Source organism: Artibeus jamaicensis, unplaced genomic scaffold, assembly GCF_021234435.1.
Source record: "Artibeus jamaicensis isolate MK-2021 breed Jamaican fruit bat unplaced genomic scaffold, CSHL_Jam_final contig_525, whole genome shotgun sequence".
Taxonomy (NCBI): Eukaryota; Metazoa; Chordata; class Mammalia; order Chiroptera; family Phyllostomidae; genus Artibeus; species Artibeus jamaicensis.
In genome coordinates this window covers 17,200,951-17,219,379 of record NW_026521874.1, presented here as the reverse complement: position 1 = coordinate 17,219,379, position 18,429 = coordinate 17,200,951, and the positions used below count along the sequence as shown (strand labels likewise).

The 18,429-nt window shown below is 45.5% G+C and overlaps 1 protein-coding gene across 1 annotated transcript in view; it reads right to left on the bottom strand.

Moving 5' to 3' along the window:
* Nucleotides 1–14,243, bottom strand: part of LIMK2 (LIM domain kinase 2) — a 54,290-nt gene extending 40,047 nt beyond the window's left edge. Inside the window, exons 1-2 of the mRNA XM_037166799.2 lie at nucleotides 14,084–14,243; nucleotides 1,026–1,125 (exon numbers count right to left, since the gene is read on the bottom strand). Coding sequence (XP_037022694.1) covers nucleotides 1,026–1,125; nucleotides 14,084–14,099 — 116 coding nt within the window. The 5' untranslated portion in view covers nucleotides 14,100–14,243. The remainder of the gene's footprint in view (nucleotides 1–1,025; nucleotides 1,126–14,083) is intronic.
* Nucleotides 14,244–18,429: the final 4,186 nt, after the last annotated feature.

Sequence of the window (18,429 nt, the reverse complement as noted above, 5' to 3'; positions counted from 1 at the left end):
GAGAAAATTGAGCCTTAAATAGCAGGAACAAATCTGACTCTAGAATCTGTGTTATTTTCAAGAAACTGTGCTGCCTCTAAACAGTAAGAACCATAATAAAATTAATTACAAAAAGCAGGAGAGGACAATGAGCAACTCCCCAGGCAGCAGAAGACAGTAGCCCAGTAGCCCCGACCTGACTAAGGGTCACAAGGTCAGACCTCTGGCAGGCTAATGATAACAACTTGACCTAAATTACGTTTCAGCTCCTGAGCCCTAAGGTGGAACAACCAATCTCCTGGCTACTTACTTTCCCAGGAGACCTGACAGAGAGACCCAGAAAAGACTTCAGAACTGTTCTTAAGACCTGAAAAAACAATTTATTACTCTTACCTCACTTCTGACCAATCAGCTCCCAGCACAACTCCAACTCCTAACTTGTGATTTCTTGTGATTTTGCCCTCTATAATGTGTAACCTATGTGCCATCAGGGAGTCAGGTCTTTAGAGCATAAGTGCCCCATCTCTGTATTGGCCTATTCAATGTCAAAACTGTTTTTTCTTTCTATACTTCAAACTGCTGCTCATTTCTTTGAGACAGGGAAGCGAACCCAGGTAAATAAATACATAAGAATAGAGTAAGAGTAGAATAAAATAAAATAAAATTCTTTTAAAGAAGCAGGAAATTAGGAAGGCAGCCTGCTGTGAAGAAGAGCTGGCTTTGCCAACTATGCTAAAAACACCCCTTAAGGCATCTGTAGAATCAGTAGTGGAGGCCTGGGAAAGTCACTGTTTCTGCGCCTCGGTTTCCTTCCCTAAAAATTGAGGGTGCTGGGACACCCTGAAAAGACCTCCTCTCACCCTCCCAACCCTAGATGCACCTGGCCCAGCTGTGGCTCTTCCACGTTCCCCTTGGCACATCCCTCCCTGCCCCACACCCACCGAAATGAAAACTCTCAAGTCGAAAGCTTGTTTTTGTATTTTCCAGAAAATGAAATAGTTCCTAGCCTGCAGTGCACTGACAAAACAGGAGGACAGACCACTTACCGGAAGCAAGAGCTGTGCCAGGCTTCGTGAGCAGTCCTGTACCATCGCTGGCTTGGAGCAACATGGTCCCCACAGCCCTGACACCTCCAGGCATCGTCACCTGCACACAAAACCAAGGAGGGGTTCAGAGGCCCGAAGTACTGAGGAAAAGGGGGATGGGATTCCTAATGTGTGAAGTCTGAGTTAACAGACTCTCAGATTGAAAGGGTTAGTCCAACGTTCAGCCAGACGCACAATTCCCTCCTCCACAAGATCTCTGGGAAGCACAGCCTGCTCATCTCCCCAAGGAGAGGAAATTCATGGCCTCAAAAGTTGTCTCATTCCATTTTTTTTTTTAAAGATTTTATTTACTCATCTTTAGAGAGGAAGGGAAGGAGAGAGGGAGAGAAACTTCAATGTATGGTTGACTCTTGCGTGTCCCCTGCTGGGAACTGGCCTGCAGGGAACCGGCCTGCAACCTAGGCATGTGCCCCGACTGGGAATCAAACCGCGATTGTCTGGTTTGCAGGCCTGCACTCAATCCACTGAGCTACACCAGCCAGGGCTTCATTCCATTTTTTAAAAAATGGTTCTGCCCTGGCTGGTGTGGCTCAGTGGGTTGGGCGTCATTCTGCAAACGGAAAGGTCACCAGTTTGACTCAATCAGAGCACATGCCTGGGTTGTGGGTCAGGTCCCCAGTTGGGAGCGTGCGAGAGGCAACTGATTAGTGTTTCTCTAGTACATCAATGCTTCTCTCCTTCTCTTTCTCTATTAAAAAACCCACAATCTTAAAAAAATGGTTCTGACTGTTCCTTTTTCTACTGTAACAAAACCTGCCTTTTCTATGAGTGTCAGTCCTTGCTTAATGAAATAAATGAGGTTTCTTTTTCGGATGATCAGTCTTTTCTACAACTACCCCCCAACCAGTATCCAAAACTTCTCTCTATATTAATCAAGCTATTGCCTTTTCCTATTCCTCAAAAGCCCTGGTTGTGCAGATTTTCCATCACCTAGTCCAGGAGCTCATTCATTCAACCAACATCAAGGGTCTTCGACAAACTCTACATTAAAGACTGTTGGAAAACATCATCCCTGCTCCTCAGAGAGCAAATCCGCTAGAAAAGAAACGTCCTCTCATATTGTAATTTTTCACTTAGCTGTTCTTTCAGAAGTGGAAGTAAACTGCCATTTTAGTTCAGAAAAGAAGTTATGGGTATAGAAGGGAAATAACAAACATTTCATGAATGCCTCCTACAGGCCAAGAACTATAGAAGGCACTTTCTCATTTAATTTTCAAAACAACCATGTGAGACAGATATAATATACTCATTTAAGGGATGGGAGAATTAAAACCTGAGGCCAGAGGGGACAGGCTAAGTGGCAAATCTATTATCCCAATTCAGGTCTGGTTCATTCTAAAGCCCACGCTCTTTCCAACCCATCATGTTAATTCCTACTCATTCCAATTAGGGGAGCCAGGAAAGTCTTTGTAGGGGAAGCTGACACTTGAGCTGAGCCATGAAAGGTGGAAAAGATTTACCAAAGGCTGAGAAAGAATGGGGAAGGGCAGTGTAGGCCGAGACGTTAGCATGGACAATAGCAGAGTCCGTCCACATCCCTCCAGGAGGGATAAAACACAATACACTTGGTGTGGTTCAAATGCCAACTTCTTGAAATAAAGAGGACAGCTCAGATCAAGCTGTGGTACCTTCCTCAGCCCTAGAAAGCAGGACAAGATTGTTACAAGAATCCCTTGTGAGCTCTGTGTATGCAGCTTTGTTCTCTCTGGGTAACTCCAGACTGCCACAGGCACAGTGACAGTCACCAATCCTGTTTCATAGGCACAGGGGCCATAAATAGACAATGCATGGCTCCGGACATTTCCAGACTGCTCAGCAGCATTCTGAGGCAGCCAGGGCATCAACAGCTGTCCTCATACCCCAGAGGAGAATTAAATCAGCTGGCAGAAGGTTTTAAAACATCAACCCACCCCACCTTTCCTCTAGTTCCACACTGACAGGATATATGAGGTTTGTCGAGAAGGTATACAGCCATGTGATATGAAAAAGAGACATTTATTGAAGACCATGAAAGATACAAGAAACATTGTACACAGACAATAAACCTCAGTCCCCTACAAAGCAGGTATCTTGTGACCTCCTCATACAGTTCTCCCAGTCACTATCAGCTTCTCTGTCATATTTTCATGAATCTCATCACAGTCTGAAATCTCTTCCCTTTCAAAACGGTGATCTTAGTTTGGGGAAAAGCCAGAAGTCGAAGGGTGCCAAATCTGGGCTATAGGAGGGCTGAGTCACCCAGGTGATTTGATGTTTCACCAAAAAACTTTGCATGAGATGTGATGCATGAGCAGGTGTATTGTCGTGATGAAGCTGCCAGTCACCAGTTGCCCAGAGCTGTGGCCTTCTGAATCCTCAGAATAGTTTCCACAGAGGAATGTTCAAGCTTAAAATTTGATGCAGCCCTGGCTGCTGTGGCCCAGTGGATTAAGCACCAGCCTGTGAACCAATGGGTCGCTGGTTCAATTCCCAGTCAGGGCACGTGCCTGGGTTGTGGGCTAGGCCCCTAGTTGGGGATGTATGAGAGACAACCACACTTTGATATTTCTCTCCCTCTCTCTCTAAAAATAAGTAAATAAAATCTTAAAAAAAAACTTGGATGCAGATTCGTTGCTCTATTTGCTCATTCATTTTTTAATGTGACAGCCACACAGTACACATGCTCATTCGACAGCGTCTACTGCCTGTACTGACTAGTACGGGGAAGTTGCATGCCCACTCCAGACCACTCTCCTTGGCTGCCAGGCTACACTGATGTCACGCAAATTCTTCTTGTTATATTAGCAATGGCTAGAGTTTTTCCGGACAGACCTTGTACATACCCATCACCTCCTGGATCTACACTTTGCTCAGACTCTTATAAAGAGCCTTTTAAAATATGTATTTATTTGTTTGTTTGTTTGTTTATTTAAGAGGGGGAAGGAAGGGAGAAAGATAGGAAGAGAAACATCAATGTGTGGTTGCCTCTCGCACACACCCTACTGGAGACCTGGACGACAACCCAGACATGTGCCCTGACTGGGAATTGAACCAGCAACCCTTTGGTTTGTAAACTGGCACTCAATTCACTGAGTCACACCAGCCAGGGTTGGGAGGCCTTTTTGGTCTTTGGGTGGTATGGGCCAGGGTGCACCAGCATCTTCACAAACTCCAAAGCAGGAAGTCTGAGAGACTCATTTAAATGGGTTATGGACAGGGGTAAGAAAATGAATTAGTGAAAGGAGTTCTTGATGAACACAGACATCCAAATAAATCTCCCAAGTTCTGGAAGTACCAGTCTGAGACATTTTTGGAACTCTCACATGGAAGGGCTTTCAGAGTCAGTTTGTGAACTGCCACCCCACCCTAGAAAATTTCATTATGTTAAGCCACACCTTGCTTCTTGTTTTAAATTTTTAATCCAAAAGTAACAGTCTCTTACCAGACCACACACTTACTCGGCAACTCAGTATCTTGGCTCTGAATGATTTCTGATTGTTTTCAAAATGCAAAATAGATCAGAAATTTCCACTGAGGTTATTCAAGAGAACTTATTGCTACACCTTCCAAAGCCTGCCCTGTCTCCTCTAGTCTTAAGAAATTCAAAGCCACTTGACACTTACATAGCACCCTGTGGTGGGCACTCCGGGCACAAAAATCAAGACCTCTACTCTTGCATCCACCTGGTTTCACCTCTCAAATGTCTCTCCAATCCTTCCCTGCCCAGGTCTTTGGCTTCTCCTCCCTGTGGACTGCACAGTATTAGCTGGCTCACCCAGACTCCCCAGTGTTACAGAACAAAAGCTCAACTGCTTAGCATGGCACTGCTCTTCTGGATTCCATCTTACTCCACCTCTTGGAAGATGTGCACTTACAGTTATCGCCACCACCACTGCCTTCTCCGTTTGCTCCTTCCAATTATCACTTAAATTAAGTTCAAGTCTTTCCCATTAAAAAAAAATATCTGAGCCCTGGCTGGTGTAGCAACCAGAAGCAACCATACATTGATATTTCTCTCCTTCTCTCCTTCCCTTCCCTTCTAAAGATTAAAAAATATATATCTGGGCCCTGTTTTCTCCTCTAGCTACCACACTTGCTCCCCTCCTCACAGTCACGTGTATTAGAAAGTTGTCTGCACATCGCTGTCCACATTTCCTCTTTCCAGTTACTGCATAATCCACTACAGTCTAATTTCCATCCCCACCATTTCTCAGAAATTGTCTACCAAAGTCAACAGTGGCTGCTTATTGCTAAACTCAATGGACAGGCTTGTCATTTTTTAGCAATATTTACTGCATGCCAACTTTGTTTCTTCTAATGCTGTGCTACAAACAAAAGCAAGATTAAACATTAGTTATTGAACAATAACAATTATTTTAATTATAAGTGGGGCAAGTGGTATAAAGAACAACATCAGGTTTTTAAATAGGAAAATGGGGTTGGGCAGGCAAATTCCTTAAGGAAGTAATTTCTAGGCTGAGCTCTAAAGGATAAATATTAAATTAACGAGGCAAAAAAGAGGAGAGAAGGGCAACACTGGAGACTGGGATTCGGGGAAACATGTGTAAAGGTCCTGAGGCAGGAATGCAAACTCCTCACATACCAGTACAGTTGGCTGTTATTAACTACAAAGGACTAGGAGAACCAAGACCTGTCCCTGGCCTGCTTCAGTCCCTCACTAACGTTAATTGAGGGGTGGAATGGCCCTCCACAAAGTGCCCCCAAAGAACCTTTACTGTTCAACATCCCTTACAAAGGGATGCTCTGGTCATATCTTGATCTACTTTCTATTCTTGCCACTCATGTTCCTGTTCTTACATCCTAACACTCACACCTCAAGCTATTCTGTGCTCAGAATACTTTACCAACCTTTTCCCTTCATTGAACTTCTGTCCTTCTTTGATGGTCCCCCCTAAGGCAAACAGTGTTTGTTTCACTTTGTCTACACTTGATTTTTATAATTTGTTCTGTAATTAAAGTTTATTATGTTTCTGTTTCCCTCCCTCCCTCCCTCTCTGCCCCCTCCTCTCCAGCTCTAAGGGGCACAGATTACATCTTAAAGATCTTTAAATCTCTAGGGCCTAGTATAAAGCCTGGTGCAATCTTTGTGTGGTGAACCCAACTGAAAAGTTGTACCCAACTGCCAACTATAAAAGTAATTTCCAGAGATAAGCTCCAACGGTCAGCGGGGATAATTCTACTGAAATAAGTGTCTGGCTCCCAGGGTGACTACCTACAGGTAAAGGCACAGGTAGATACATGGGCCTTGTAAAGACACACAGATCTATCATGGTGTACTCAAGCAAAGATATTTACTCACAGCCTTCAGCTTTCTAAGCCCGGACATTCTTCAAATGAATACTCTTGGAATCTTTGGCTCCCTAACAGCCCTGAAAGTTGATGATCCTAACTCTTTTACAACCTTCATCCTAGAAAATGTAAGGTAAATATAATAATACAAAGTTTATGGAAATTTCAGTGAGGCCTAATGGAAGACCAATCCGGAGTCCAAGTCCAGTCTCCCTGGGACATTCTTCCACTAGGAAAACACCTCCGTGTACCAGGCTGTTCACCCCCTCCCTCTCTTGTGTTTACCTAGGGGCAGACTTATCAACAGTGGCTACTGATTATCAGAGCCCAGAAAGGGAGCTTGATTAGGTAAATGTCCCCAGAAGCCTCAAACAATAAGGGACCTTTATTAGGTGTTTAATAATCAGAACTCTGTGCCTTCATTATAAGAATTCATTGCTTTTAGGAAGTGGCCAATGTGCAATGCAATGTGCAGAGGTTCTCACCTCCAGGCGTTTTTGGATACTGGTATACAACACATTCGGTGTGTATACACGTCCCTCACTCAACTTCATAATTGGCGATGTGGCCCTCGAACGTTCTGGGAACGCACTGGGCAGACACTAGGATGCAGGATGGTAAGGCTGGAAGGGCCTTTAAAAATCATCTACTCTACCCTCATCAAATCCTTTCATTTTTCTTAAAGAAAACTGGGCTTCTGCCCTGGCTGGCGTGGTTCAGTGGATTGAGTGCTGGCCTGTAAACCGAAGGGTCGTTGGTTCCATTCCCAGTCAGGGCACATGCCTGGGCTGCAGGCCAGGTCCCCAGTAGGGGGATGTGTGAGAGGCAACCACACACTGATGTTTCTCTCCCTCTCTTCTCCTCTCTCTAAAAATAAACAACAAAATCTTTTTAAAAAGAAAACTGTGCTGGTCCGATGGTAGTGTATTATCAGAACTCAACTAAAGTTAATGTCACTAAAGGTGGAAAACAACCCCCCACTACTCAATTTGACTTAAAAAAAAGAAAAAGAAAGAAAGAAAACTGCATTTGGAGAAGGAGAATCAAGTATCCTCACCCTCAGAAAGTTGCTCTGAGAGGGGCTCAAAAGGGTTCTGAGACTACCAGATCAGTTCCATTTTTATTACCCTGTGTAGCCTCAGGCAAGGTAAGACTTGCTCAAAACTCATCATTCATTCAGTGGAAAGGCTTGGCCTGGTACCCCAGTTCAGAGCCAGTGCATTTCCCACAAGATACTAACATTCACCTTAATCTTGGTCTAAGAGCTGGGTTTCTGCTAACTAGTCCTTTTCAGACTTCAAAGTGCTGTGAAATTCCCAAATGCTGAGAGCTCACGAGACCATGAAGCCTGGCCTGAACCAACACGCACAGATTCTATCCTTTCATTTGAGAATAATCTTTGATGCTGCTCATATTCCACTAGACAATAAGAACCAGGAACAAAACCAAGCCAATTCAGTACAGCACAAAACAAGTAAGGTGACCACTGTGCCCCTGGGAACTGGCAGGTCAGGCGTACAAATTCCACTTGTTATGGGATAAAGCAGGAAGCAGAGGGGCAGGGGCAGTAACTAATGGGGAACCGGGAGGGGGTAAGCGAGGAGGGGGCACATTTTAATGAAGTGACTACCAACGAGACTAACAGAATTGATGAACATTTCTGTGGGTACTCTCCCCTGTATCCAAAGGGTTTTTTCTCCTCACTACCTTACCAAATGTTACCAAAGGGAGTGTCTGAGGAATAAAGATGATTTTTAAAGGAGCTTCTGGACATCTCTGGAACTTAGATTCGTCCTTCAGGAAAGAAGGGATCAAATTATTCCTTCTGGCTCTGAGTCTGTGTGACACCAAACCAGGGGCCTCTCATTTTTCAGGTTAAGGCACAGAGGCACCTCAGGAAGTTTCATTCTTGTTGTTCTCTTCTGCCCTTTAGTTCATTAGGGAAAATTTGTAAGGGTCAAGCAGAAAAACTGGAGTTAGACCTGGGAATGAAACTTGGCTGTATCTTTAGGCAAATTATTTAACCTCTCTGAGTGTGTCTCTTTAATATTTTAAAAGAGGATAATTCCACTTCCTCACAGGATTAATGAGAGGATTAAGAACAATAATAAAATATATGTGAACACACATACCATAGTGCCCAGTACTTAGTGGACAACTGAATTGTGAGTAGCTTTTCTTCTATCTTCCATGTATATCTAGAGGGTTGGCCAGAGAAAAGGTTGGGTTTACTATACTAACCTCCAAAATCTGAAGGGAACATTTTCAAAATAAATTCAGCAAAAGCTCTTTTAATGTGCCCGTGTGCAATACACAGACTAGGTCACAAACTGCTGGGTGTAAGGAACAAAGATATACAAGAAACAACACATGTCAGAGAGGGACAAACCAGGTGCTAGGGTCAGGGTAAACGTGGCAGAGTCACAAGATACTGGGTAGAGTAACAGACTAGACAGGTGGCTCCTGTGGCTTTCAGGGCACTCAGGTTCTTACTTCTAACCGTACGTTTACTTAGCTGTGAATGAGTTGGCAATTTCTTATCTGGAGGAAGGCCTACAAAGAATCTCTATTAAAAAACTGGTTAACCAATTCGTACATTCCCAGACAGCAGTTCTAAAAATCCCAACTACTGTGACTCCCTGTATGTGCCAGGCAGTGCCCTAAGCACTATGCAAGCATGAATTAGTTGAACACAAAGATCCCATGAGGTAAGGACTAGTATTAAAGAACTATTATTGTTTCCATGTTACAGAAGAGGAAACTGAAATGTTCAACTAAAGAACACAGGTCTGCTAACTCAAAAGTATGTATTTGACTACATTTTACACTTTCTTTCTTGAAAAATTAGAGAGAAAGACCTGATATTCAGGGTATACTATAATAGAACTAAGCAATGGTTTCATGTTCTAGCTACTGCTGGAGATAAATTAACAGATAAAAGAATCTAATTCTTGCTACTGTATAAAGAAAGATCAAGAGTGAGGGAAAAAGAGACCATAGTTTTGTAAGAGACTGTAAGAGACTTGTAACTGTTACAGCTGCAGGTCTGTCACTGAAATGCTAGTGATGCACCTACCCCCCCCCCCATTTGCCCCTGAAACTAAGCTCCTCCCCTGGGCAGCACTGATCAGAAGCTAGCCCCGGGCTGGGAATTGACCCAGCCTTCAAAAGATGCGGAAATGTGGAAAGCCTAACACAGCCCCTCAAATGTCATGGGTTTCTATTGAGCTTTAAAATCTTATAGCCATTTTGGACCCTACTTTGACACGTCTATCCAGCGCCCAGGGTTACTCAAGTCACCTTGCCCTGCCCATGACACTAGGCATTTCCTACTGGTCAGTGCCTTCTTCTCCTTTCCTAACACCTCAGCTCAGGTCCCACTGTATTTACCTCCAGATCGGTACCCTTCCCCACCCTGGTCCAATTCATCCTGCCACCAATGCCAGACTGATAGTCTAAAAGCAAATGCCCATATCATGACTCGTCCTGCCTCTAAAACTATGCAGACAAGAAAATCCCACAAGCCCAGCATTAAACCACTCCACAGTCAGGCTTCAGGCACACTGTAGCATTACCTTCCACTTCCTGTGACTCCTCCACCTCCAAATCCTTGCCTCTACCACTCACATGAGGGGAGACCCAGGAAAACCCCGAATTTATTTATAAAATATTGTGTACTTACTCTTTTTCCTTAAAGATTTTACTCATTTTTTAGAGAGAGGGGAAGAGAAGGAGAAAGAGAGGGACAGAAACATCACTATGTGGTTGCTTCTCACGTGGCCCCTTCTGGGGACCTGGCCCGCAACCCAGGCATGTGCCCTGACTGGGAATCAAACTGGCAACCCTTTGGTTCACAGGCTGCACTCAATTCACTGAGCCACACCAGCCAGGGCTGTGTATTTATTCTTATGTTTAAAGTTCAGTCACCTTCAGAATACTTTCTATTTGATGCAATACACGTATTAAGACTTTTTTCCATTGCTCAAAAACAGTTTTTGAATCCAATGATTTTGATGTCTTTTAGTGCTTCTGCTGTTATTTTACCTCCTCCACACTGGCAAAAGGCTTCCCTTGGAGGACTTGTTTTCATCCAGGGAAACAAAAACAAGTTGCTCAGGGCAAAACTGGATGAACAGGGAGGGTGAGGCAGAGGGGTCATGCTGTTTTCCATCAAAAACGCTGAACACTCAGCACACTGTAAGCAGGTAGGTTCATAAGTCACCCATCATGAAATGGGCTAATGTGTTGAAAAAGTCCTCAAAAATTATTTCGCTGAGGCCAAACACAGCCTCCCACAACACCAGCTGGTACACTGATACAGATGGTTTCCTAGAACGCTCTAGAGGGGACGCCTGTCTTACAAGGATCGGCCTGCCAGAAGATAATTCCAGCTTTTGGGGGGGTCCTTCCTGTATCAATTCACCGTTCTTTGTGAAGACCTTGAAACCTGTCCAGCTTTGAATCCTACTCTGTTTCTTCCCTATCAGGATATTAACCCCTCCCACCCTTTTTAACCACCTAAAACTTCTCAATCTTACCTCCTTTAAGCTGCATTCCCTGACCAAATCTGGTAGCCATCCTGGACACCCTGTTGTTCTTCAAATATACCAAGCATATTCCTGGCTCAGGGCCTTTGCTCATTTTCTTTCATCCTGTTTAAAATGTTCTTCTTCCCCAGGCCTTGCTGGGCACTCAGTTGTTTGGAGTGTCTTCCTGTACATACACTAAAAGGCTGCAGGTTCTATCCCCAGTCAGGGCACATACCTGAGTTGTGGGTTTGATCCCCAGTTGGGGCAGGTACAGGAAATCAATGTTTCTCTCTAAAATCAATAAACACATCCTCGCCCTGGCTGGCATAGCTCAGTGGATTGAGCGCAGGCCTGTGAACCACATGATCACGGTTCGATTCCCAGTCAGGGCACATGCCTGGGTTGTAGGCCAGTTCCCAGCAGGGGACTCATGAGAGGCAACCACACATTGATGTTTCTCTCCTTCTCTTTCTCTCTAAAGATAAATAAATAAAATCTTAAAAACAACAACAAGAAAAATCTCAACTAAACAATCTAAAAAAAAAAACACATCCTCAGGTGAGAATTAAAAAAAAAAAGTTCTTCCCCCAGATATCCAAATGGCTCAAACCCTTGTTCCATATCTCTGCTCAGAAGTCATCAACTGGAAAGGCTTCCCTAACCTTATCCCACTTTACTTCTCTTCGGAGCATTTATCCCTCACATATGATGTTCATGTATGTAATTACTGTCTCTCTCCCCACCAGAGCACGAGCCAAGGGCTTCAGTCTGTTTCATTCCATGAGTACCCCCAGGTCCCAGAAGTGCCTGGCAGACAGTAGGCACTCAATGTACCTGCAGAACGCATGTGTCAATACAGCTCTTCCTCACCTCTGAAATTCCATGTTACCATATGCAGGCTTTATATAGCTTCTCTTGATTTGCGCCCCCTTAATTACTCTAAGCAGACACAAACCACACATTTATTCCCACAAATATTTATTGAGGGCTCACTGTGTGCACCAGACTGTATGCCTCAAGCAGCCTGGAATATTAACTGAAAAGAGAATTGAAGGAGAAGTCCTAGGTTAATCCTGGCTCGATCACTAGACGAGTGACCCTGGGCAAATCCATTTTTGTCCCTGGGCCTTGGTTTCTTCATATGTAAAACAAGGAGAGCTACATTATCTCATGTCTCTCCTGGCTCTAGCGTCTGTTAAAATTGAGAAGAGGTAAAACTTGTCCCAGCCCAGTGCCTCAGGCATGGCAGGCACTCAGTAAATATTTGATTTCTCTGTAGCCGATTCTCCTGTTACACAGGAATCGGAGTTGTCCTGGAACAGCTTGGCCAGAACGAGTGAAAGTTTAAGTCCCACTTCCTTCTCTGACTCCCCGTGCAACTTCATTCTGGTGTTTGTGATGCAGAGGGATGAAGTGCTAAATCTGAAGTTGGAAAACATGAACTCTGACCACTGCCATTTATTTGGCTACGGAACCTTGAAGTCATTCCTGAACCTTGGTCTCCTCCCCCCTAGAAAAGCCATACTGACTCTCTCGGCTCTTCAAAGGCACCACACACCTTCCCACCTCGGGGCCTTTTCATGTTATCATCCCCTCTGCCTTTTGCCCTTTTTTTTGCTGGACTTATTTCTACTTAGTCCCAGGGGTAGCATTAACTTACTTTTTAAGAAAAAGTATTCCCTATCCACTCTCCCCACCCCTGGTGCACTCTTATTACCTCCCTATTTATTTTGAATTATTAGAGCATTTATCTCAATTGCTACCTCAATTATTTACTGTCCATCTCTAGGGCTGTGAGCACCACAGAGGCAAGGAATGTCCACCTGTTCATCACTATACTCCTCAGTGCTTGGCTAAGTGCATGGTACAGAAATAAGACCAACAAATACTCTTATGGAAGAACGTATAAACTAATGCACCTAGAGGCTTTAATGCTGCTATACAGCTTTTTGGTTCAGTCAGAGAAAAGTGTAATTAATAAACACTTGCACTCTTTCACAAGTTTCCGAGAATCAAGGTTCAAGACAGAGAACCTGTCTTGCACAGAGGTTAGAAAAAGTCATCGAAAATCAGAGATGAAGAACTATGGAAGCTGAAAAAAGCAAAGGGACAGGCACATTTCTCCCCCCAGTTCTCTTTCTCTAGAAGCCTATTATCAAGAATGAGGAGAAAATCCCAGGCTCCCATGGTGAGGAAGTGACCCCCTGGTGGCCTGGTCCTTGTATTCAGGATGGAGGAAGTGACTGTCCACAGGCTGAAAGCCAGGAAGTGGGGGCGGATGTCCAGGACAAGCTCCCTCCTCCACTATTCCCTCCTGCCACCTCTAGAAAGCTTCTGGACGCTGACCCTGGTCGACCTAGAGGCTGGGCCACCCACATAGGTGGCTGGGAAACACAGGCTACAGAGAGTCCCAGGTACCGGGTTGGGGGGAGGGCAGGAAGCTGCAGGGTGACCGAGAGGGGCCTGCAGGCCCAGCTAGCCTAACCCTGAAGCTGCCCTTCATCCTTGGACGGCTCTTCCATCCAGGAAGTGTTTGGCCACATTTCTTGTCTTGGACAGGCTAAGGGAGAACCCAGAACCCCAGGGCCCCTACTACTACCTTCCCCAGGAAGAATGCTACGGTCTCTCCTTATCCCCAGTCCGTGCCTTAAACCCCAAGGAAATCTGTACCCTCCTGTTTCATGCAAAAAGCCCCAAAACACCCTTGAGAAGCTTTGGGTCCAGTCGGGAAGTCAAACTCTCCTCCATTTTCCACAGAAATCCCAGAACCCGGGGTAACTTTACGTCCCTCCATAACTGCCCCGAACCCTGAGGTGCCCGTACTGTCCATACTCCACAAGAACCCAGGCCCCTCGGCTTCCTTACAAAAGTTTTAATTTGAGGGTTTGCGGACCCCAAGTCCCGCAAAAGAACTGGCCTCTGGCAGAGTCCGCATCCTTCCTCCCGGGGACCTCTAACTCGCGGGAAGCCGCCCCACCCTCCTCTCCCTCGGAACGCTCTGTCTCCAGCCCCCCAAATCCCGGAGTCCTACAGTCTCCGAGTCTCTGGGAGCGCTGTGCTCACGCCTCAATTTCTTCTAAGGAGCCCGGACCGCCCCGAGAAGCCGCCGGCTCCCCTCAGGCGCCCTGGGGTCCGGCTTCCTAGATGACGGCGGACAGGATGCCGCGGCCCTTCCCTTACCCGCCTGCGCGGCCATGGTCCTTAGGGGCGCGGAAATGGGGAGGAAGAGACGTGCGGCGTAGCAGCAACTCGCAACTCCCGCAGCCGCCTCAGGAGCCGGAGGACTTCAGCCCCCGGCGGGAGCAGGATGCACTGCCTACGGCTCCCGGGGAGGACCAAACCGCACCTGGCACCAGGGCCCGCCCGCTGGTGCCCCGCCCCACGACACCACGCCCCGGGACAGGCCCCGCCCCCTTGGCTCAGACTCTGAGGCAGCCCTGGCGCCCCCTAGTGTGTGCCAGAGTTGATAAGGATGATGCTACGCAGGCGGGTGCCCTCAACACTGAGGACCCTCAGCCCATTTTACAGATGGGGACAGCTGAGGACCAGAGAGGACTAATTCAACTTCTTCAAAACGGCACAGCTCTTTAGGAGCTAAGCTGGGATGGCGACCCAGGTCTCCTGACTTTCAAAATCTCTTTCCAGTAGAATAGAATCAAGAATGTGAGCATGGAGAAACAAGGTCTACCCTACAAAGTAGCTTTGGGGGAGGAAGATTAAGGGTGGACTTTTCTCACAAGCTTCCAGCTCAGAGACGCCACTTCTCTGCGCCACTATGGATAAGCAGACACACAGGAGGCAATCTCTAGGTCAAAGATGGTATGTGCAACCACCATTCCAAGGTCAGATCCTTAGCCAGACCAAATAGGTACATAATGAACCCAGTACACCAGACCTTCTAATTTTTCAAGATAAGCCAAAAAGCTAGATATTTGGGCGAAATTTCCCACTTTTAAAAAATGTTGGGAACATTAAAAAATTCTAAAAATACCATGTAGTCCAAAGGAAACACACCTGTGGACTGGATTTTCCCTGCAGGCTCTTCTTTATGGAGGATAGATCACTGGACAGGGAACTAGAACAGCTGCTAGCTGATTTAAGGGACCTTGAGAACCGCTTCCATTCACTGGGCTTGAGAGGGGAATGGGGTTCTCTGTGTGACAAAGGGTTGGCCATGTCATCTGGTCCCTGAGGTTCCTCTCATCTGATTCTCTTATGTTGAGTTTTTGGCAACTGTCATTTCCTCAGATTAGATTTAGGTCATGGGAAAAGTGTCCAAATGACTCAGAATGGACAGAGAGGGGGCCCAAGGAAACGGATCATGATGCCTCTATCAAGGACAAAGTTCAACCCAGCCGTCTCTGGTCCTAGTACTCAAGTAAGTTAAGGGGAGCACAATTCTCCTTCTTCCTGTGCTGCCCATGTAGTCCAAACCGGATGCAGGTCAGATTTTTCTCCCCTGCGTGTGGCAGGTGGCTCCCGATGTCCTGTGCCTGCAGGAAGTGCTGAGGTACTGGGGAAGCGATGATTTCTGGTAATTCCTGGGAACCCCCCCTTGGAAGTCAGCTTTACAATTTCCTCGGAGCAGAGGAAATTTCTGCTATGATTGTAATGAACACAACATTGTGTATTGAGTTAAAATGAGAAGGATCCAGGGACCTCTTCTGCCAGGCTACCTATGACTAGCAAAAAGGGGGTGGGGATTTTATTCTCCTTGCACATGGAGAGGGGTTACATTGTATTTTCCCTGACACTCAGACACTGTCAGCTTTGGAATCAAGACCCTTCTCCCTCTACCTCCCAGCAAGGCACCCAGGTCTGGCTCTTGTGTCTCTTGACTCTCTCATTTCACTTCCTTGCCACCTGCAACCTCATGGTCTTTATCAGCAGCAGTGGGGGGAAACCAGGCACCCCAAGTTCCCTCTAGAGAAGTTCAGATAACTCTTGAGAAATGCAAGTTTAAATGTAAAGGAAGAGCATAAGTCTGTAGAAATGATATGTCTTTTCAGTATGGACCCAAAGACCCTTCCAAAATCACTTGTGAACACAAAGGCAGCTTCTGGAGGGCAGAAAAGGCGGAGGCACCCGAGCTACCTGTCCAGTTTGATTACCTGACAATGGCTTGGTCAGTCCTTGAGGCCAAATCCTGCTCACTCACAATCAACATTCTGGGCCTATAATGATGAGAACCCAGATCCTGAAAACCACCTTAAGGTTCAGGCTCTGCCATCCTGAGAAAACCAGTCTACTGGTCCCTCACCAGTCTTCCCAGTGTCCCTTCCACTTGCTTCCAACTGAGCCAGTGTTAGGTCTCTAGTCTCTCCCCTCCCTGAATCATCCCACCTAAAATAGACTAATCTTCCAAAATTGTATCTGCCACATCTCTGCTCAAAAACCTTCAACCGCTCCCCTATTTGTTGCCTACAAAATAAAGGCAAACCAGGCCCCCATGAGGTAACCGCATCTCACTCTGTGGCTTCTCTCCCTGCTCCCTTCACTCAGGACTCAGCTCTTCTTCTGAACACATCCTGCCCTGTTGTTACCCCTCTACCATTCCTATAACTACGGGCATCCCCATATTCTCCGTACTTTTGTTGCCCCATTCTGCCCAAAAGTGGTCTTGCTTCTAAACTCTTAACACAGTGTTATTTTCAATCATATCATTTTGCGGCTCCTATGAATTCATCTAAATCTGCACAAGTATGATAGCCACTGGCCACATGTGCCTGTTTAAAGTAAAATAGAACTAAATATTCAGTTCCTCAGACCACTAGTCACATTTCATGGGCCAGAAAGCTGCATGTGGCTAGTGGTTACTGTGTTGGACAGTGCAGACAGGGCACATCTCCATCGTGGCAGAAAGTTCTATTGGACAGTAATGCATGCTCTCTTAGACAATGATCAGTAAGGAGGACTATCAGTAAAGAGGAACTAATATCACAAAGAGGGACTACCAGACATTATGTGCTTCCTGATATGATGCAGTAAGAAGTATATGGCAGGGGGTGGGGGTGGGGGGAAGGACAAAAAACTCTGGAATTTATTTATTAAAAAATTGTGTATTTTTCACATGTTAAACTTCAGTCACCTTCAAAGTGCTCTCCATTTGATGCACTATGAGACTTTTTCTCCACTGCTCAAAATAGGTTTGGTTTTTTTTTTAAAGATTTCATTTATTTATCTTTAGAGGGGAAGGGAAGGAGAGAGGGAGAGAAACATCAGTGTATGGTTGCCTTCGTGCGTCCCCTGCTGAGAACTGGCCTGCAACCCAGGTATGTGCCCCGACTGGGAATCGAACTGCGATTGTCTGGTTCACAAGCCCGTGCTCAATCCACTGAGCTACAACAGCCAGGGCTCAAAATAGTTTTTGAACTGGTTGAGTTTGATGCCTTTTAGTGCTTCTGCCGTTTTTTTGTCTCGCCTCTTCCACATCTCCACATTGGCAAAACATTTCCCTGAGGACTTTTTCACCCAGGGAAACAAAAAAGAGGTTGCTTGGGGTGAGATTGGGTGAATAGGAAGGTGGGGTATGGGGACCATGCCGTTTTTGGTCAAAAACTCCTGAAAACTCAGCACGATGCAGGCAGTTGTACCTGTAAATAAATCACCCATCGTGAAATGGGCAAACGTGTTGTCTTAAAAAAAGAATTCACTGAAGCCAAACACAGCCTCTCACAAAGCCGGCTGGCACACTGATACAGATGGGTTTCTAGAACACTCCCCTAGCAGGGAAAACCTGTGCTACAAGGGGCCTGCTCTCCAGAAGATGATTCTGTTTTTTGGGGGCCCCCCAACCCTGCTTGTACACTACCACTTATGACACAGTCTTAGAAAAAAAGAAAATCAAGCCTGAATCTGGCCAAGTCTCTAGATGTAACAACAAATGTTCAAGAAATACAAGAGGAGCCTGTTAACACCGGTGATGTAAATAGCAAAACTGAGGCTGTGGGGAACTGGACAGGACAAATGAACTTGCGTTTTATAACAGATAAACTGCCAGGGAAAGAAGAGATGGAAGAGGAACATGTGGATGTAATGACAGACTTGGGACATCTAACAGCAATGTATGGACCTGATTTGGATGTCAATTTAAATAAACTACATAAAAAGTAGTTAAGACAATTAGGAAAATTTGAACAATGATTGATGACCTTAAGGAATTCTTATTTTTAAAGGTATATAAAGTGGTATTTTGGTTGTTTTAAAAAATCCTTATTGAGATACATATATTGAAATAATAGATGACATATGACTAGAATTTGCCTCAAAACAGTCCAGGTAAGGGAGAGGGGGAAGTGTGAAGGTGGGAATGAAACAGGACTGGACTGAAGTTCCTGGTTCCTGGGGCTGGGCGACTGGTCCGTGGAAGCTTGACTGTCCTATTCTACCTTCTGTGTATGTTGTTTTCTCCATTGGAAACAAAAATCCTGTTTTTTATTTGGTTTGAGTTTCTGGAGTTCTCTCACTTTTGCATTTCCTTCTATATCTTGGCGCTAATCAATCCGGTAACTATTGGGTCAGCATGT